The sequence below is a fragment of the Meriones unguiculatus genome, chromosome 14 (assembly GCF_030254825.1).
Source record: "Meriones unguiculatus strain TT.TT164.6M chromosome 14, Bangor_MerUng_6.1, whole genome shotgun sequence".
Classification (NCBI taxonomy): Eukaryota; Metazoa; Chordata; class Mammalia; order Rodentia; family Muridae; genus Meriones; species Meriones unguiculatus.
The window spans coordinates 21,573,804-21,594,885 of NC_083361.1; the positions used below are offsets into that span (position 1 = coordinate 21,573,804).

A 21,082-nucleotide genomic window follows, 5' to 3' on the forward strand; every position below is an offset into this window, starting at 1 on the left:
GATGTTTCCAGAGATGAAACCTAACTAAAGGAGAAAGGGCCACCATGAAAGTGTTCGGAACATGGCAGTGCTCCAGATGAGACAAAAATGGGAGGAGGAGGCTGGCCAGCACAGCTGGCTACTGAAAGGTAAGCAGCTTTATTCCTTTACCAACTGTTCTGCTTCACCTTGGCCCAGGGACTATAGATCCCGGTGACCACAGACACACACCTTTGAGCTGTGTATTGCAACAGCTTTGTCACAGTGATGGAGAGGAACACACTACACAAAACAGCATGTCCAGGGGTTCTAGGACTTAGGAATTGGGAATCCTGGGGGGGACATTAGTAAAAAACAAAACAAAACAAAAAAACCGCAGGAGTCACGGCAGGAGGAATTCATTAGCCTCTGTTGTGAGACAATGGAGTGCTTCAGAGAGGGAGCCCCTTGGCACATAGCTGGGTATGTTGTCAATATGCAGTGAAACCAGGAATACCCTCCCACAATGCATTGCCCCTGGGTGACAGCTGAAAGAACGTGTTCTAGTTTGATAAGTCTCAGTGATATCCCATTTTTTTCTATGAACAATGATGCTGGCAGGTGAATTATGAGGCACCCAAATTCAGACTTGAAAGCTGTAAGATCAGCATATGACTGTATTTGGAGACACGGTGTTTTAAAAAGTGGTAGTCAGAGTAAAATGAAGACTTCAGGGTGGGTCCTGATCGAATATGTTGCCATTCTTATTAGGAGAAATTAGGCCTGGGATGCAGTTCCTCTCCAGAACTGCAAAAGAAAATGGGAGAAGGAGGAAGGAGAGGAGGAAGAGGAAGAGGAAAAATAGGAAGAGGGGGAGGAAGAGAAAAGATAGAAGGAGGAAAGTAGGTAGAGAGGAGAGAGGTATTTAGAACCAGAAAGTGAAAGGCAAAGTGAAGACAGGGAGAAGGTGGCACCCTAGTCAGCTTTCAATCAGCTTATACAGAGAGTTTTGTCTTGGTTCACAGATTTAGATGCTTCTGTCAAAGTCTAGTTGGCTTGCAGCTCTGGACCCATGAAGGATGCCTCATGACCTGTAAGAGGGCCCTGAACAAATCTGCTCAGCCCATAGCCAGGAAGTGGAAAATCTAGAGCAGAAGGGGTTAAGGCCCCACAATGACCCAAAGGTCTCCCATCAGACCCCACCTCTCACATCCTAGATCCAAGCAATGGCTACTGTCTTCTATAAGCTAAGGAGAGACTACCTCAGAAGAAACCAACTTGGCTAGCATCTTTGTCTAGGACTACTGGCTTCCAAACCTGGGAGAAGACAGGTTTCTGTTTCCCTAACCATCCATGGCACAGTCCTCTGAAAGTGAATACAGAGGCTAACACACTCCTGTGCTCACTTTCCACCTGGACCTCCTCTCTACCAACCCTCCTGCTAGACCCTACCTGGTCTAGCTTGTGGAATTGCTCTCCTGTCTCGTCCGTTTTCAGACTGATCGCCTGAGGGCCCATGAACACCCACCTCTCTTCTTCCCTCCCTCCCTCCCATATTCTGCACTGCAAGGCAAGGAGTGCACAGATGGCAGTAGGAAGTCAGCACAGCAGGGAAGCTGTGCTCTGGGTTGGCTTCCTTTTAGAGACCAGGTCTCACTCTGTGGCCCAGGCTGGCCTTGAGCTCAAAATCCTCCTCCTTTACCATCCCAAAGGCTAGGATGATGGATTTTCACCACTATACCCAGCTTCCCGGGTTACTGCTGGAGTTTCTCGGAGTTTGCTTAAATCTAAGATGAGCCTTAGGGGCTGGGGAGGCAGCTCAGATAGTGAAGTGTTTGCCAACCACGAACAGAGTTCGATTCCTAGAACCCATGTAAAAAGTAACCCGAGTATGGTGGTAAACACTTACAATCTCCGCACTGGGGAAGCAGGGACACTTGAGTCCCTGGAACTCATCCAAGCCAGAGGGAGACCCTATTTCAAAAAACAAAGCAAGGGGCTGGAGAGATGGCTCAGCCGTTGAGAGCACTGACTGCTCTTCCAGAGGTCCTGAGTTCAATCCCTAGCAACCACATGGTGGCTCACAGCCAGCTGTGATGGGATCTGATTCCCTGTCTGGTATGTATGAAAACAGGGCACTCATAGACATAAAATAAAAATAAAATCTTAAGAAAAAAAAAAAAAACACTACCAAAAAGAAAATACAACAAAACAAAAAAAATAAGGAAAAGTACTTGAGGAACGACATCCAAAGTTGTCTCCTGACCCCCACAAATGTACAGACACGTGTACATACAAAGGCACACATGTGCACGCATACAAATAAAAGAAGCCTTAGAATCGGGCCAGAGTCAATACCTGAAGAGCAGACTGAAGAAGCAGACGACCAGGCAGGCTCCGATTGTGAAGATGTAGGCCAATTGCATATTGTAAGATGCTCTGCCTGTCCCGTGCCGGATGGTAGAGTTAGTGTAAAAGCCATAGTACATCACCGTGTCCCTAAAATAACCCTGCCGGGAACAGTAAAGAGATCCGAGTTCAGTGGTTCAGTAAGTGGCTGTTCTGCAGTTATTCAGACATTCATGGACACTTCGGGGCATCCCAGGAGATCAGCTCTGGGGCTGCTGAAGATAGCACCAACTGCAGAAGGAAGACAATTAGAGACGACACAACATTTTCCATGCCTGCATAGCAGCAGATGCCACTTTTTGTAATGAGGAGAAAATGACATATCTCTGTAGACTATTTTCTTCCCATATAAACATCCACCCAGCAACTGATCAATCAGTAGATAAATGATAAATACTAGGTAAATAAGCAATCCATAAAGACTGGAAAAATGATTCTTTAAAAATAAAAGAGGGCTGGCATGCCCTTTATCCGCACAGCCCTTGCCTGGAATGTTCAAAGTCTGAGGTTTGGTTTCCCTACATGATAAAAAAAATAAAATAAAATACATAAAAAGCTTATAAAAAGGGTTAGGGTTATATTTTAAGCTTTCTTTTGCAATTTTTTGTTTGTTTGGTTTTTTGCTTTACCATGCATCTTGGGAAGTTTTATAAATCCATGTTCTTCTTAGTATCAGACAGAGAAGATCAATCCAGCTGCCTGTTGAAGCAACTAACCTCTACCCCATGAGCTGACCTTGAAGAGGTTTCTGCCCTCAGATTCTTTACAGCAGTTAAAACTACACCCCAAGGAAATTGCCTTTGCATCTCTATGATAAGAGTGCTTTTTACTTGTGTGTGTGCATGTGTGTGTATGTGGTGATTAAAAAAAGAATTAAAGAAGGAAGACATTCTCAGACATCAGCTCATTTTACTATGAAAACTACGAATCCATTCCCTATTATCTCTAGGCACAATGGTGCATGTCTTTAATCCCAGCACTTGAGAGGCAGAGGCAGGTGGATCCCTGTGAGTTCAAGGCCAGCCTGGACCAGGACAGTCCAGGCTGTGTTACACAGAGAAACCCTGTCTCAAAACAAAAAAAAAAAAAAACAAAACAAAAACAAACAAACAAAAAACCCCCAAAACCAAAACAAAAAACCAAACCTAAAAAAACAAACAAAAACTTCAACCATTCCTGTGGTCACATCACCATTATAATATTTAACAAGATTAAGAATAAATTTCCAGCAACAGAACAAGAAAATTTGAACACAGGGAACTTCCCAGAGACTCATACTCCAACCAAGGACTATTCATGGAGATAACCCAGAACCCCTGCACAGATGTAGCCCAGGGCAGTTCAGAGTCCAATTGGGTTACATAGTAATGGGAAGAGGGACTGCCTCTGACATAAACTGATTGGCCTGCTCTTTGATCACCTCCCCTGAGGGGGGAGCAGCCTTACCAGGCCACAGAAGAAGACAATGCAGCCACTCCTGATGTGATCTGATAGACTAAGATCAGAAGGAAGGAGAGGAGAGCCTCCCCTATTAGTGGACTTGGGGAGGGGTGTGCATGCAGTGTAAGCCCTGGGGTCTCACAGCTCAGGAGTTCAATCGCGCCCTTCCCAGAAACTCCCCCAGACCAAGACTCGTTGCAAAAGCAAGAGGTTTATTAACCATTGTACAACGGGGTCACCCCTGCTGGTCAGCAAAGAGTGGCACCAGGAGACAAAGGCCTTTAGGTTTTTAAAAGAAAAATTGCGGGAGATTTGAAGTTGCAGTTTTGGCAATTTAGGATTGGATGAGGAAGCTATAAAGTAAGATAATTGGTTAGTCTTAGGTGCTCAAGCTTGGCCAGTCCTGCCAAGTGTGGATGCAGCTGCAATTGAAGGTGGGGGTGGTTAGCTCATCCTTGAAGATTAGGGCTGCGGGCTCTTGGCTGAACGTCAAAAGCTACTCAGAAGAAGTCTAGGTTTGTTGCTAAGAAACAATATCTCAAGGACAAGGGTCTGGTCGTTCTTTTGCTGAGTGAAGGTCATTGCTTGCTTGCCCTTTTTTTTATATCTGTCCTCACAGATAGGGTCACATTCCTACACTCTCTGGAAAGGTACTAAGAGGCTTTAGCTTAACCTGGACCTAAAATTCAAAACTATAGGCTAGAGGACGTATAGGTTACAAAGTTAGCCTAACCCTTTCAGCAGAAAGGGGAGGTAGGGTGGGACCGGGAGGGGAGGAGGGAGGGGCTTATGGGGGGATACAAAATGAATAAAGTGTAAATAATAATAATAATAATAATAATAATAATAATAAAAAGAAAAAAAAGAATAAATTTCCAAGGATAGAGTGATGACTCTGCAAATAAGAGCACTTGAGTTCAGTTCCTAGCACCCATGTCTGGCAGCTCACAGCCACCCATAACCCCAGCTCCAGGAGATCTGATGCTCTCTTCTGGCCTGTGTAGGTACCTATACATATGTGAACATACACCCACACAGACACACACACATACACATAAATTCTCCCTCCCCTGATGGAGAATTAGACAAAAGAAAAAAGGGAGAACAGACTTTCCTTCATTTTTCTCCGTAGTAGGAATTTCTCAGAAGAGGACTGACTGTATTTTGTAGAAATAAAGAAAAAGAAGCAGCGACTTCTAACCCAGTGTGTCCACTGAGAAATGCGAAGGGGAGAGAGAACAGTGGGCAGCCTGTAAGGAACACTCATCTCTCCTAAGAAGCAGAAGGATGGAGTGCCTGGTTCATGCACAGATGGTTCAGTGTGCAAAGAAATGGAGTGTGGCAAAACACCCCTTGACACTGGTTCCTGACCTCTGGCTGTTTCAGCGGCTCACCTCACAAGGCCATGCACTCGGTGCTTGAGGGAGAGCCAATCACTCCTCTGTCAGGCAGAATGAAAGGTCCGGGTAACTGTGAGGCAAGCCCTGGGATTCCATGGCGTCGCACTTGGAACTTACCGCCCCTGTGAAAAACTCCAAGCCCGTGAACTGGAGGGTGTTCCTCTCACCCACGGTGAACTGTGGGATGATGATGAAGCTGAAGTTCATGACGAAGGAGAAGATGTTAAACTTCAGAAGCCACCTCAGGAAGCTGAAATAGGACAGGACGCTAGTTCCAAACTTGCCTCCGATGACCTTGAATCTCTTCTGCCACAAGCTGATGGAATTGAGCTCTGAGAGGCTGCTCTTGGCTCTACGGTAGGCCTGGAGGGGGCGGCAAAGACGAATCTTGATTCTCACTAAACAAGTGGCTCCTCCCTGGGTGTTCGTAGTAGCCAAACAGCCCTGCTTCCGAGGCAGCTTCGAGGTGCACTTACAAAGATGGCGTTGCTCGTGTTCACAGCGACCCTCTCGGGTACCCCTACTATCACCTTCCCAGGTTGTGCTTCCAATGGCCAAACTGGCCTCTAACATCCTACCTTCCCGGTTCCCACCATTTTACTCCCGCAGCTATGTGTTAGAGCATAGAGTCTCAAAGTTAGCTCCCCTTCCATTCTCCCCTTCCTTCCTCCCCTAATCCATGATCTCACTGCTGTCACTCTTGCTGAGTGACCCTTCCCTCCATAGCCTTCCCATCCTGACCTTTGACTGCGACGCTGTCAGAGTTTAGCCCATTCACAATGAGATGCAAATCAGTTTACCCATGTAGATGATCTCCAAAAAGAAATAAATATAAAACTGCTGATTTATGCAGCCGCTCCCTTCCAGTTATGTGTGCTGGTTAGTTTTTGTCAACCTGACACAAACCTAGTTGTATGTAGGAATTGGAGACCTCAATTGAGGAACTGCCCCCATCAGATTGTTTGTAGCCAAATCTTCTGTGGGGGCATTTGTCTGAATAATTGGAGTGGAGTGGGAAGCTCACTGTGGGCTGTGTTACTCCCGGGCAGGTGGTCCTGAGCCAGATAAGAAAGCAGGCCTTGCAAGCCATGAGAAGCAGCACTCCTCCTCAGCTTCTGCCTCACTTCCTGCCTCCAAGTTCCTGCCTTGAGTTCCTGCCCTGGAGTCCCTTCACCATGGACTGTGATCTCAGAAATATAAGCCAAATAAACTCTTCCTCCCCAAGTTGCTTTTGCTTATGGTGCTTTATTATAATAGTAACAAAGCAGAAAGCAAACTAGCACAGTATATAATGAAAGGAAATGAAATCAGTACACCAGCAGAGTTCCTGTAAGCACCATAGGCAAGAGCTAAGATACAGAATTAACCCAGGAGTCCATAGATGTGTTAACTGGTCTTTGCTACTTTGTGGCTTCTTCTTTGTTCCACCCTTGATTTCCCCAGCTTCACTCCCTAACACTAGACAGGAGAAAAACAAGGATAGACGGGAGAGAGGAAATGGGAAAATTTCTGAATCTAATTTCTTTCGTTCTGTTTCCTACTTGATCATAGCTACTAGCAAATGCAACCAATCCCTCTAAATGACCACCAACCAGGCCTCTCCAGGGCCCTTGCATTTATGTACCCTCTGAAAAGTTCCCAGAATTCCAAATGTCACACAATTGCAGAAATTATCTGCAGCCGGCAAGACTATGCTTCTGCTAGAGCACGAGGCAAATCATAGTCAGCTGCTTCAGACAGTCGGAAACAGCCTCACCTCCCTACACCTGGGATTAAACAAAACAAAACAAAGCACAATCGTTTAAAAAAAAAAAAAAAAACATGATTCCAGAATTCTTAAAAATGTCATTGCACGGATGGGTAAAGACAATGCAGTGTGTGTGTGTGTGTGTGTGTGTGTGTGTGTGTGTGTGCACGCACGCATCAGCTACAAAGAATGAAACCTCATCATTTGCTGCAATGTGGATAGAACTAGAGAACATTATGTAAAATCCAGACACAGAGAGACAAATATTGTATGTTCCCCTCTCATTTGTGGAAGAATGTAGACTAGTGATTACTAAAGGCTGGGATAGAGAGGGACTGGGATAAAGACAGACTGAATGCAGATGGTTCACAGTGGAGTGACTGCAGCTCACGATAGCCTAGCATGTGTTTTATAAGGATCTAGGAGGGAGCACCTCAAGGGCCACAGTAGAGTGAGTGCATGCTTAGCATATGCAGGCCGTGGGTTCAACCCTCAGCACTGGAAAGGAAGAAAGACAGGAAAGGTGGTGGAATGAGGGAAGAAAAGAAGCAAAGAAGGCAGGAAGGAAGAAGAGAGGAAGGAAGGAAAGTGTGGGATGCCATCCTCTGTGTATGGCACGGCCTTTGCACTCTTAAACTCTCTCAGCAGCTGTGAGCACTCTAAAGAGAGCTGTGTAAGACTGGACCCATTTACTTTCCACGGTGGACAAGAGGCCTGGCTCCTCCCATAGGCAGTTAACAGCTGCTGGGGAGAGGGGCACCCATGCAAGGCAGTTTAGGGTTGCTGAGGAGAGAGATGTCTTCAGTGGTGAAGCAGCCTGCAAGTCGCCCAATGCCCGGGAGGTAATCGTAGCTAAACTGACTGGGTTCACCAAGCTAATTGTCTGCCGTGAACAGAAGTTTGTTCATCTCCTCAGGAAAAGTTCACACACCAGGAGGACAGGGACAGGAAAATGCTAACTAACTGGACTTGATCCTCAAAGGCTGTGTGCAGATGTCGAAATAGCACATATTGCAGCAGGAACATACAAATTAAATGTTAAGAGAAAAACACCTCGGTTGTTTGAGATCAGGTATCACTATGCAGTCCTGGGTGACCTAGAACTCACTATGAAGACCAGGCTGGCCTCCAGCTCAGAGACCTGCCTGCCTCTGCCTCTCTACTGGGATTAAAGGCATGGAAAAAAAATGTTTTTAAAAGTTCATTTACCAGCCAGGGCACGGTGGTAATCCCAGCACTTGGGGAGGCAGAGGCAGGCAGATCTTGAGGCCAGCCTGGTCTACAACGGGAGTCCAGGACAGCCAAAAGGCTACACAGAGAAACCCTGTCTCAAAAAAAAAAAAAAAAAAAAAAAAAAAAGCTGACATACCAGTGAAAGCGAGCTCAGACACTGAGCACAGCAGTTAACCTCCAGGATGCCATGGGACTGTTTACTCTTTTCTTTGTCGACTATTTTTCTGTGGAAAACAGTAGGAGAAAAATAAAGGACATCATTTCCACAAAAAACCTCTCCGTTCCTGGACATGGAGACCCCATCTTGTAGTCCCACCCTCTCTGGTGGCCAAAACAGAATCCCATAATCCCAGGTCTCAAGGGAATTGGCACTGGAATTACAAAAGGGTGATCACTTGTGTCAGCTTGTCCATGGGTTCTGGTGATGTAAGTTGGGTCCTCATGCTTGTGTGGTGTCATTTTCCAACTGCGCTTTCTCTCCAAACGTCTCCCTTTTGTTTTTTTGTTCTGTTTTTCTTTGCTTCACTTTGTTTTTAGCAAATTCTTAATTTAGAGTGGTTTGAAATTTGCAGCAAGCTTTCAGGCTGTGTAGAGTGTTCCCACATGCCCCTCACAGGTTTCCCTGTTAACTCTTAACTTTCCATTGGTAGGTGAGGTGGCTTGAATGAGATAATCCCCAGAGTTTGGGGGCGTTTGGACACACGGTTCCCAGTTAGCCGCACTCTTTGGGAAGTGTGGTCTTGCTGAATGAGGTACATCACTGTGGGTGGGCTCGGAGGTTTCAAAGACTCGGGCCATTCCCAGTTGCTCTCCCAGCCTGTGGTTCAAGATGAGATCCGCCAGCTACTGTTCCAGCCACCATCCCTTCCCTCTGCCATGATGGACTCTAACCCTATAGGACTGTGAGCCCAAATAAACTCTCCTGAGCAGCTTCTGCCGTGGTGTTTTATCACGCCAGCAGTAAAGTAACGAGTAGAGAAAGTTTGTCAAAACAAAGCCAGCACTTGTGTGTCCTGGTACCTCGACTCCCAAGGCTTGCTTCAGAGGGTCCCAATTTCTCCTCCCAGCCCCCCTCCAGCCCCACACATTACATTTGCCATCCTTCGTCTTTCCAATGCTCTACTTCATATTAAGTTCTCGGGCTCTCCTTGCATTTGGTGACCTGAAGATGTCAGAGTCAGAGATTTCAGAGAATCTGCCTGATGAATATCTCTGGTTAGACCAGGGTCAGGGCTTTAGGAGAGAGGATCACAGAAGGCACTGGCCTTCTCAGAACAAGCCTTATCTTTGAAGAAGCTAACTCAAGCAAGTAGCTGGCCTGGGCAGTGGGAACTAGAGCTCACTGGACATGTGCGTTTTCTCCAGAGAATCCTTTTTGGAAGCAGTCACGGACCAGGGTGCACATGCCCTCCAGGGAGGCAGGTCAAGCCCGAGAGCCCTTAACAAGCTATGCATGGCCAGACATGTGTCTAGGAATTCTAGCACGCAGGAATAGAGGTGGAAGGATAAGAAGTTCAAGACAATCTTTGGTTATTTGGCAAGTTCAAGGCCAGCCTGGGCCACGTAAACAAAACAAAACAAAATCCTGGATGTGATCCACACCTTCATTTGAGAGCTCTAAAGGATGATGCAAAAGGATCCTAAATTTGAGACCAGCTAGAGCTACATAATAAATGCTTTCTCAAAAGAGGGGGAGGAGCTGTCTACCCTGTAAAGATTCTCCTTACAGAAGAACTGTCTCCTGCAGTATTCGTTTCTTATCTTTTTGAGATGGGATTCAAGCAGTAGACTGAGGCTCTCATACAGGAAAAATGGCCTCACCTAAGCTGTCTCTTCTCTTCCATGGTCCTTGGCTGGTTCCTGATGGTTTTGATTCTGTCTCTAGATGTCATGGGAACCAGGGATGCGATTAGTTTTTGTCCTGCAGAAGAAAACAGAGTTCTGTTTCTTTTTTTCTTTAACACAATCTTAACATTTTAAAAGGTGACACTAGAGTGAGACTTGGGTGTGCATGCCTATAATCCCAGAACTGGGAAGCAGAGGCGGAAAGACAGCAAGTTCAGAGCTAGCCTGAGCTACATAATGAGATCAAAGCCAGTCTGGGGGTGGTGGTTTGAGTGGGATGTCCTGTGAAACCATGGTGGCAACGACTTTTCCTGAGCCCCAGTTTCCTCATTAAGCCTGCCTCAAAGGTGGCAGGATGTAAGAAAAAAATACAGCTAAAATTCAATGCCTAACAAAATTAAACTTGACAGCTAAACTCCAGGCACATGAATCAAGGTTGTCTGGAAAATAAGCTCTCAGTAAGTAGGTCTCAAGTGACACTTCTCTTCATCGCCAACACTCTTTACTGACTGTGCCCCTTGAAAATGAGTTGAGCTTTTTTTTTTTTTTTTTAAATTAAAGGCTGAGGAAATGGCTCAGTAGTTAACGTGCTTGCTACGGGAGTGTGAATAGCTGCTTTGGGATTTCCAGGACCCCTGTAGAAATCTGGGAGCAGCAGCACACAGGTGTCATCGCAGCAGTGGGGAGCAGACACAGAAGGAGGCCTGCCGTTGCCTAGCTGCCCCGGTTAGCTGACTCCAGAAGCTGAAGATTCAGTAAGAGACTCTGACTCAAAAGAATACAGTGGAGGGACCAGCGTGAGATGGTAAAAGCCCTTACTGCGCAAGCCTGCCTTCCTGAGTTCAATGCCCAGAGCCTGGACCTCAGGGAAAGGTGTGTGTGTGGGGGGGGTATTGACTTTACTAAGCTGTTCTCTGATCTCCACACATACACAATGTTAAGTGCACACACATGTACACACACATGCCCCTCCCACATACACACATACACACACATACAACAACAACCTGTAGACAACATTAAGCCTATGTTCCTAACTTTTCTGGAGCATTCTATACCTTGAACAGTTTCATGGAAAGTACAGGCTTCATCCACGCCCTCTGGGCCATGATAGATCTGAGAAATCGATTCATTCAGGGATGAAAACCTCAACAGCCGGTTGTGTCTTCTGTTGTTCCCATGGCTGAAAATCTCACGGTCTGCGGCGTCCGCTGCCGCTGATTGTGAAAACGTGCTCAAGGTGGAGTTTGCCGATGACTTTCTCAGAAAAATTTGACTTGAGGCTAGGTGGTTTCGGACCCCAGAGGGAACAGTCTCCACTTCTATGACGATTTCATTCCCTTGGTTATCTGACAGCATCTCTTGTCTCTGAAGACTCTTGTTCTTCACAGGGTTGGTCATCAAAGGCCTCATATGTATTCATATTGGCATGGCTGGGCCCACCGGGGAAGAGTGATGACATCAGAGAAAGGATGCCCCATTCAAAGAGCTCTAAACAAATTACAACATGCCTCCTGCTTCTGTCCCCTGTGGGGGCTCCTCAGGAGGAGATGTGTTTCCCTACAGAGAATTTGGCCTTGGTAGCTAAGAGAGAAATTATAAACAGAACCCTTCACTAAAGACAGTGGGGTTCTAGAAACAGAAGGTGGGGAGTCTTCTAAATGACCTGTAATCACAGGACAAGGTTTTTCTTTTCAATTTTACATTCGTCATTTGATATGTTCATTTTTTGGGGCAGTGAGTAAAGGCACTTGCTGCCAAGCCCAGTGACCTGTGTTTAATTCCCCACGTGATGGAAGGATAGAACCGATCCCTGCAAGTTCCCCTTGCCCTCCACACCTGAGCCTGCACACACTAATAACTAATTGTTTGTCTATATAAACCCACATGAGTTCATAACATTATCAGTATCTTCTGACCACCTCAGGTCTGCCTTCTAATACCTATCCTCCTCAGGCCAGCAGAAGCTCCTGTACACAGAGCTCAGTCAAGATTTTCCCAGCTTCCTTTGCAGCTCGGGTAGCCATATGACCCAGTTTTAGCCAGTGAGAATGCATCTTTAGGGAATGAGCTTTAGAAAGAGTTGGGTTGCTTGGCTTTTGTTCTTTACCACCCTTCTGCCTTTGTGCCTTCTTGTTTGAAAACCAATTAAGTCAATATTCATCTGCTAAGGATGATGGACAGAAGGAGGACATCTCAGCCCTTGAGAGCATCAAGGGAATAGCTTCTCTATTGAATTACTCTTTCTATTCTTCCTGTTCCTTGAGAAAAAATTAATTATTTATTACTAAGCCATTGTTCTGCCTCAATGCCAGAAATGTGAACAGAATTCTTGTGCAGACCCAATTCGCAAGTGGACCTGGACCAACTTGCTCATTTTCTTGACTATTCATTCTGACTAAAGCATCAGGGAAAGGCTTCCCTGCCATGGACTCCCTTTGTAAACTTTGTATACTTTGTAAGCGTTGTAAAGCCTCAACCTAGGAAAATGGCCAGGCTCCTGTCTGAGTTGCTTCAGCAGCCAGCCCCCCCCAGACCTCTCTAACTGCCTTAACAGCATTTCCAGCCTCTGTAACTGTCACAAAACTCATCTCCAGCCCCTCAATGGGACCCATCCCAGATTATCCTAACTTTAGGTGAAGTGTCTGAATAAAATGTCTCACCAATCCCTGAGCAGGAAAACCCACCAATTCCTGAGATTCCTTCCCCTAACTTAGGTCTTGAAATTCCACCAGTCCTCACCCCAGAAATCTCTGCTTTAGAAAGTTCCATCCCCTGAGAAGTCCTATATAAAGGCTGCATCTCCTCAGTTCCCTGCTGTCCTCACCTAGGAGAATGAGCAGCCCACCCTAGATCCATCCCTTTACACCCTGGACCTTCCCAACAAATATCTTGTGAGATTTGCTGCCTGGTGTGACTCTCTTATCAGAAGAAGCCAAGAAACAATGAACAGAAGGGAATAAGAAAAGAAGTGGAGCAGGGCTGAGGCTCCTGAGCTCCTCATCTTAGCTGGGGATACCCTCCCCTAGAAGCTGGGACATCTCTGTCAAAGAGGCCTCTTCTCAGAGCTGCGTGGTTCCTGGGCTCCTGTGTCTCAGGATGCCCTTCTATTGGAACACTGTCCCACCTCAGAGCTGTGTGGCTCCTAGGCTCCTGAGTCCCAGAATCTCCTACTATCTGAGGAGGAAGGCTAACAATTTTCCAGTGGGTTAAACTGAGGGCAGAGAGATGAATGGACATACTCGGTCCACTAATCACTATTAAATGTCAGGATTGGACAAGGACTCCATATCCCCTCCCCACGTGGTCATTAGCATTACCAAACCTGCCTTTACCAAGGCAGATGCTTTAAAGGTACTTTAGAGCAGAGGTTCTCAACCCTCCTAACGATGTGACTCTTTAACACAGTCCCTCATGTTGTGGTAACCCCCAAACATAAAATTATTTTTGTTGCTACATCATAAACTGTAATTTTGCTATTGTTACAGATCATGACATAAATATCTGTGTCTTCTAATGGTCTTAAATGACCCCTGTGAAATGGTCACTGGACCCCAAGGTGGAGGACCACTGCTTTAGAGTATGCTGCTCAGGTTTTCACAATTACCCCATTTTGTAGCTTAGTAAAAGCCTGAGGCTAAGGTGTCAGAGAGAAGTGGAGCTAAAGCTTCAGCCATGGTGGTCTGAACCCAAAGACAGAGCACTTGAATACTTCACCTCTGTCCCCTCCTGGACAAGGTGCTAATGGGTCTTCATTCATCACTCATTCATAAAGTAGCAAGTATTTCCTGGTGCCTTCTCTGTGTCAGGGGCATTAGCAGAATCCATAAGCGTGACACATTATCAATCAATTGATGTGTGCTTTGAAAGTCAGAAAACAGGGAGAAAAAAAGCTGTGTCTTCTAGTTCTTCACAACTCTGTCTCTGGGGTCCTCTTAGTCAAATCTCAGGCTGACTGGACAGAGCAGCATTATGATGGCCATGGCACTGTGCTACCCCGGTGGTTAAAGCCAGTCTCTGCTCCACTGATAACATCCTGCCAGGCTGAGGTGTCTACCTCTTGTAAAAGTTACACTCCAGCTTGGGAAGGCTCTGGAAGGATGAGTCTGAAGGCTGCTCATAAGATGTGGAAAAACAGCAGAGAAAAATAACTTTATGTTGCGGTGTCCCTCAATTTGAATTATGATGGAAGAACCCATGTGTTTGTTGCTCTTTATAAACAGGCTTGTCTTTGTGATGGCGCTCCCTGGTGTCTCTCTAACAGCTTCCATGAGGTTTATTGATTTCTGACTCTAATTAAAACCTTCCTTGCCATACCTGCGGGTGTTCAGTCTCCTAATATTTCCAAGCCTTCAGTCTTTTGGAAGACATTGTTCAATGAATGTTTTCAGGTAAGCCTGAGGACATGAGTTAAAATCCCAGTATTCACGTAAATGCCGAGCCCGCTTGCCTCCTGTAATTCCACAGCTTTGGAGGCAGAGATAGGATCTAGGAACGCCAAAAGCTCCCTTGTGTGAGGAAAGGGAGATGCCTCAGCTGTTGACGTGGTTTTTGGCCAAGCCTGACGACCTGAGTTCAGTCCCCAGCACAAACATACTAGAAGGAAAGAACCAACTCCCCAAGTTAGGTCTCTGATTTCCGTATGTGCACTGTGACACACACACACACACTCACACATACAATCACACCACACACAAATAAGAAAAAAGAAAACAAATCCTCTGTCCTTCACTGTTCTCTGTACTTTCAGCCACATTCTGCAAGCTGCTTGATTACTTCACAGTTTGTTTCTGGACTTTGTCCCCAGACATTAGCCTTGAGACAGGTGCTCCTATCTTGTCACCTATAATGATATGATTGGTTCAAGTGTGGGCATGTGTTCCTTGTAGCATTGGGCAGCCAGGGAGGAAAAAAAATCCTTCTAAAGGATAACTATGCTGAGGGGCATCTGTGGGTCTGATAGTCTGACCTTGATGTCTATGAAGGTCAAGTTTAAAGAGAAGCTGAGCCAAGCAGAGGTGAGAGATGGATGAGTAATAAGTCCAATGGCACTCAGCCCTGGCTTCGGGCTCTAAGGCCATGGTTTCTGTACTCAACAAACTGACCAGCAAAGATCTCTAACCTATCTATATTATGTGTCAGGCACAAGATGAGGAAGTGAAAGCTATCATGACTGTCTTAAGTTCTTAAGTTTTCCTACGCCTTTCTCCCGTAAACTAATATATTTCTTGCTAATAAACTGGGTTTCCATTATAACCACAAGATTTTTTAGTGTGTTTTATGTATATATATGTACATACCCAGTGTGTGCATGGGAAGACTCATCCACACAAACGGGCACATGTGGAGGCCAGGTTTGATGCCAGGATGTATATCTCCTCTGTTGTTCTCCATCTTATTTTTATTGTCTCTTAGCAGAACCTGAAAGTTGCCATTTTGGCTAGACTGGCTACCTGGTTAATTCCCAGGATCCCCCTGTCTCTTTACACCAGCGCTTAGTTCCAGGCACTTGACTTTATACCTGGCGTTTTATTATGAGTTCTTGGGATTCAAACTCAAGTCTTCATGCTGCACACCAGGCATTTTACCCACTGGGGCATCATCTCCTCAGCCCACAGCCAGAAGATTCCTAGTGAGGATACCTTGATTCTTAGACAAGGGAACCTGCATTGTCTAAAAGGACACTCTAATTGCTGAGGTTCAAGGGTAAAGCATGTGCTTGCACACACTTTGTTGAACTACTCACAAGAGCCAGGTTCAATCCACACAGCAGAAGAGGGAAAGAAGATGGGGAGGGATAGATTGATGGATGGAGGCAAGGAGAGCCCCTTACGGCAAATGAAGCGTTACTACATCCATTAGAAGTCCAAGGGCCTCCATGAAATGCCATTTCCCGTAGCTGAGTTGCCTTGAGACCAGTCCTGCCCCGGGGTGGCCTTTTTAGTGATGATCCATGAAGACTCACCTTGGGGTGATGTGTGCCAGTCACGCTCACACAGCAGCAGGTTTCTGACTGCACAGACAGGACTACTTCCTTCCATATATGCAGTGTTCACTGCATCGAGGAGGGGAACATGTTAAAGTTACTTTTATAACATTGTGTCTATAAGATAACTGAAACGCTATCATGTTATTTTAACAAGCGTCACAGCACAATAACTGAGCAGTTATTATTCTATTCTTAACCCTTTAAGCTAATCTGTCTTCCTCCCGGCATACATCCCAGAGACACTTGCACTTTGTGGCTTTCTCTGCTGAGCTGTCGCTCCAGTGTCTCCTACTTCTTCCTTTAACTCTTCTTCCCCTGGCTGGCAGAAAGCCCACCCCTATTCTTTCCCCTGCTCAGCGATTGGCTGTAAGCTGTTTTATTTGCATAAAGGGAAACCAATGGGGAGCAGTGTTTATGCAACATTGAGACAGGATAGCCTCAGAGCAAGGATTGCAACCAAATATTGGGGGGGTGGGGGTTTACAGAAATCAGCATGTGAATTACACAGTGACCTTATATCTACAGCAACATGGCCAATCAGGCCTTCTTCCACACTAGACGCTGAGGGACACATGATGGCTGAATGTGCTCACAGCGCCTAGGAAGGGTCACCCACTCGAGGACTTTGCCTTTGAGGTCCTACAAAATCCAAGATTAAGAACTTGGGTCGAAAATAGGATAAAAATAAAAAAAAAATCATACAATCAAAACTGGAGAGGGGCTGGAGAGATGGCTCAGTGCTTAAGAGCACTGGCTGTTCTCCAGATGATCCAGGTTTGTTTCCCAGCATGCATGCATGCAGCCACTCACAACCACCTATAACTAAATGTCTAGGGGATCTGGCGCCCCCTTCGCCTCTGAGGGCACTGCACATTATGTGGTGCACAGCCATATACACAGGCAAAACACCCATATACATGAAATAAAAATAAAATAAAATCTCAGTTTTTTAAAAATAAAACTAATACTTGTGATTCGGCACAGAATCAGGCTTACGTAGCTGAAAAACATTCTACAAAACTGCGCTTTAAAGGCATAAAATTGAGTTTATGTACTTAGGTTTTAACTTTTTATCTCACTGTATAATGGCCAGCACTTGTTAATAAGTTACAGGTCACGCAGAAACCGTTCGCACAGGTGAGCACAAAGGTTCCTTGAAGTGGTGGTGTTTTGTGACAGTGTGTGGACTAAGTATGGCCTGGTTTTCCTCGGGACAGAGTCCACTCCCTGCATCTCAGAGACAGTGTCACATTCCCATATGCCTACGTAATCCGTGCTAAAGACGAAAGGCAAACAACACAGATTGCAGCCACTTTTGAAGGGGACGTGCCTAAGGTTCTAGAACTTCTTGCTTGGGAGTAATCCCCAGCCGTTCGCCCCAGGCACGTTACTTAACATCTCTGAGCTTCGCTGTCATAAAATAAAAAGTGATAAAATATCATCAAATGTAACACAGGGATGGCAACCTGACTTTTACTCGGGGGCTGCTAGTGGAGCAATCTGTTAAGACATGTGAAAACGCAACTGACTCTTAACACAGGCTAACCAGACAGATAGATCCCGTCCTTCAAAGCCATTCCTAGCACCCCCATCCCCCACCTCCCACCCCTACCCCACCCCCACTCATCAATTCTGCCTGGGGCCTCTGCTCACACCCTGTGCTGTTCTCAGCTGATCCATCTCCATTTCCCTTTCCTTCCCTTTTCCTCTTTTTTTTCTCCTCCTTCCTTCCCTTCTGTCTTTGCCCTCTCCCCGTCCCTCCCCTCCCCTTTCCCTCTTTGATCCTCAGGGATGACACCTGGTTTCCTAGGCACCAAGTTCTCTGTGGGTGAGAAGGACCTCTGAGGGGAGGAGGAGCAGATGCAGCTGCCACATGCCTTTAATCACCGCCTTTTGCTTTCTTCCTGGGACACTAATGCCATCTCAAAACACACTTACTGTAGCCATTTCTAGGATCACCTGGCGGAGAGTGGTCTTGTGGACCTGCCATTTCCATGGATGCCATTTCAATGCTTTCGGGGTAGTCTTCATTTTCTCTCCCTCGTGTGCCAAAGGGGCCATTACTCCTGCAAGGAAATAGGGATCACACTAAAGTTGTTTGGCTGAGCGCCTTTAAGTCCCCAAAGGATGGCTGTGTATGGTGGTCCATCTTATTGTCACCTGGATTGGATTGAGAAGGCCTGAGAAATTCGTAAAGGACACCTCTGGGGGTGTCTATGAGGATCATTTCCAGAGAGGATTATCTAAGGGGAAGACCCTCCCTGAATGAGGGTAGCAATGCCCATAAAGGGTTGGGGCAAATGGAATCCAAAAGGAACCACGAGAAATAAACCTGAATGCATATTCTCTCTTTACTCTTTCTCTCCATACCTCCCTCCTTCCCTCTATCCCTTTGCTCTTCCCCTCCTCCCCTCTCTTTTCCTCTCCCGTCTCTCTGCTCTTGGCCACTGTGATGTGAAATGCTCTACTTCACATTCTCTGCTCCATGTTGGGCTGAAACTTTTGAAACCATGAGACAAAATATATGTTTTCTCGTTTAATTTGTTTATGTCAATTTTTGTTGTTGTTGTTGTTGCTTTTGTTTGTTTGTCACAGTGACAGAAGGTCTCACTAACACGATCCCATTCTGTCCGGCAATATAAGGGTGACAATCCACTCATTCATCTATTTGTCCATCCATCAGTCAGTCACCCTTTTCATTCACATATGAAATATTCATTCACATTATACATAATCTACCCATCCGTCCATCCATTCACAATCCATCCAGTCGTCTGTCTTACGATGCTGGCTAGAGACACGTTTTTCTTTTAATCCCAGGTGTGGGATGTGGGACAGGTTCAGATAGTCCACAACAGCAGACTATTTGCCTCATGTGGGCTCTGAGAGGAGCGCTTTGCCAGATGAAGATAGGTTAAATCTGAGGACACTGGAGAGAAAATAAATGCCACAGACCAGAAAGTGTGGAGGAGCCCTGAGAAAGAACAAAGCTGCTGCTGCTTCCCCCCTGCAGTTCCAGGTTGCTGTTGATGCAATGAGACAGGAAGTTGGAGATCTCCTGAAAGGAAGATTGGACTGGCTCCAAGGAACCTAACAACCATAATCAGCAGGAAGCAGCTAAGAGAACTGCCCCCCATCTCCCACTAACCTTTTCTCTCTTCTACCTGGGAAGTTGGAAGGAAATGGGTTGGAGTAGGAAGAAAGAGACATAAAAGAATGTAAATAAAAGAGTTTTTTTCAAAGTACGCCAACATTTTGAAGGTGACCAAAGGCCAGCCTTGTGTTAGGAGTGAGGAAGGCACCAAGAGTACAAGGAGGAAGACATGTGGTACTTACCCCAAAGGACCTTCCCCTCACAGCCTATTTTTAAATCCAGCTATGAGCAGTTACAAGTAGAAACTAGTCAGTAAAGGCAGACCTGAGTTGTTCAGAGGAAGGATGGGGGCTACTCAGGCTGAAAGGCTACATGGAGAAGACATATCTCAGAAGGAGCTGGGAGGACAGCTCTGGAGCCATCAAGAGAGCGCACTGCAGAGACAGGGAGCAGCAGAAACACAGAGCCAGAGAGCACTGACGGTAGGAGCAAATGCTGTAAAAATCAAGTAACCTAGGGCTGAGGAGATGCTCAGAGGGCAGGGGCATGTGCATGCAAGCATGAGGAGCTGAGGGAGTTTGAATCTCCAGCATTCACAGGAAAGCTGGGAATTATGACCCCAGCACTGGAGGGCAGAGATAGGTGGATCCCTGGAGCTCATTAGCCCCAACCTCGCCAAAACAGTGAGCTTCGGGTTCAGTGAGAGACCATTGGAAGACACCCAAAGTCCTACATGCACAAGCACAGGTACACACACACACAGAAAAAGAACATTTAAACTGTAGCAATGATGTATATGAGTCAATACATAAGCCCTCATCCTAGACAACTGAATCAAAAGCTTGGACCAAGATCTGTTTCATTTTTGTATTATTGTTGTTATTATTATATATATATATATTTTTTTGAGATAAAGTCCCAGTATGTAGCTCAGGCTGGCTTGAGCTTGCCTAGATTCTTCTGCTTCTGCTTCCCAAGTTATATTATTATCACCATTATTACTACTGTTATCATTGAGGCAGGGTCTGACCACGGAGCCCTGGCTGGCCTGGAACTCATTATATGTACCAAGCCTCAAACTCACAAAATTTGCCTGCCTCTGCCTCCTGAGCACTGGGATTAAGATGTGTGCCACCACACTCAGCTAAGTTTTATATATATATATATATATATATATATATATATATATATATGTTTGTGTGTATAATAATTATACATATTATTGCTTACCATAATTACACATGTTATTACTTATTTTATGTATTTGTGAATATGTATATATATGTGTGTGTGTGCCAGAAAGTTTAGGTAGTTGTGAGCCACCCTGTGGGTGCTGGGAACCAAACTGGCATCCTTTGGAAGAATGAGCAGTAAGTGCTCTTAACTGCTGAGCCATCTCTCTATCCCTAGTTATACTATTTTTAAAGGACTCCAGGTAACAGAGAAATTCTAACAAGCAGCAGAAGTCCACTGACTAGGAGCACTTGTCTGAGGTAGAGGGGACAGGAGCAAAGCCAGCTGGTCTGGGGCTGGCACCGTGCGCTTGTGTTGACACTGTGTGGCTTCATTCTCCCAGTCTGTAAGTGAAGGACCATAGCCTCCATCCCAGGCTGGGAGGACCCACAGGAGATGAAAAGAAGAGACTGATAGGATGGCCACTCCAAGGATAGCTCTTGGAAGGGTGACTCAGACAGTCAGAGGTGGCCTGGTCCTGTGGGTCCACTATTTAGGTCCTAAAGACATTTGTCTGATGGCTGCATACCAAGTCCTGTGTCCTTGTTCCTTAAGATAAATGCAAGCCACTTGCACTTTCTTTCTTCTTCCTTTCCCTCCCCTTCTCCTTCCTTTCTTTTCATCCTCCCTCTGTCTTTTTTTTTTTTTCTTTTGAGAAAAGGTCTCACTATGTAACACAGCCTTAATGTCACAATCCTCCTGCCTCAGTCTCCCAAGTGCCCAGATTATGGGAA

General features: G+C 45.8%; 1 protein-coding gene across 6 annotated transcripts in view; it reads right to left on the bottom strand.

Moving 5' to 3' along the window:
• The window catches only part of Tmc5 (transmembrane channel like 5), a 79,849-nt gene that overhangs the window by 27,675 nt on the left and 31,092 nt on the right, over positions 1–21,082 (bottom strand). For 5 of the 6 annotated variants that reach the window (XM_021648783.2, XM_060366964.1, XM_060366962.1 and 2 more), the window contains 6 exons: positions 17,960–18,087; positions 15,998–16,087; positions 10,009–10,108; positions 8,324–8,411; positions 5,325–5,570; positions 2,317–2,468 (listed from right to left, as the gene is read on the bottom strand). In XM_021648783.2, the coding sequence (XP_021504458.1) occupies positions 2,317–2,468; positions 5,325–5,570; positions 8,324–8,411; positions 10,009–10,108; positions 15,998–16,087; positions 17,960–18,087 (804 nt within the window). Of the gene's footprint in view, positions 1–2,316; positions 2,469–5,324; positions 5,571–8,323; positions 8,412–10,008; positions 10,109–11,090; positions 11,568–15,997; positions 16,088–17,959; positions 18,088–21,082 lie in introns of those variants that run through there. The other variant, XM_021648782.2, reaches the window with a different exon arrangement.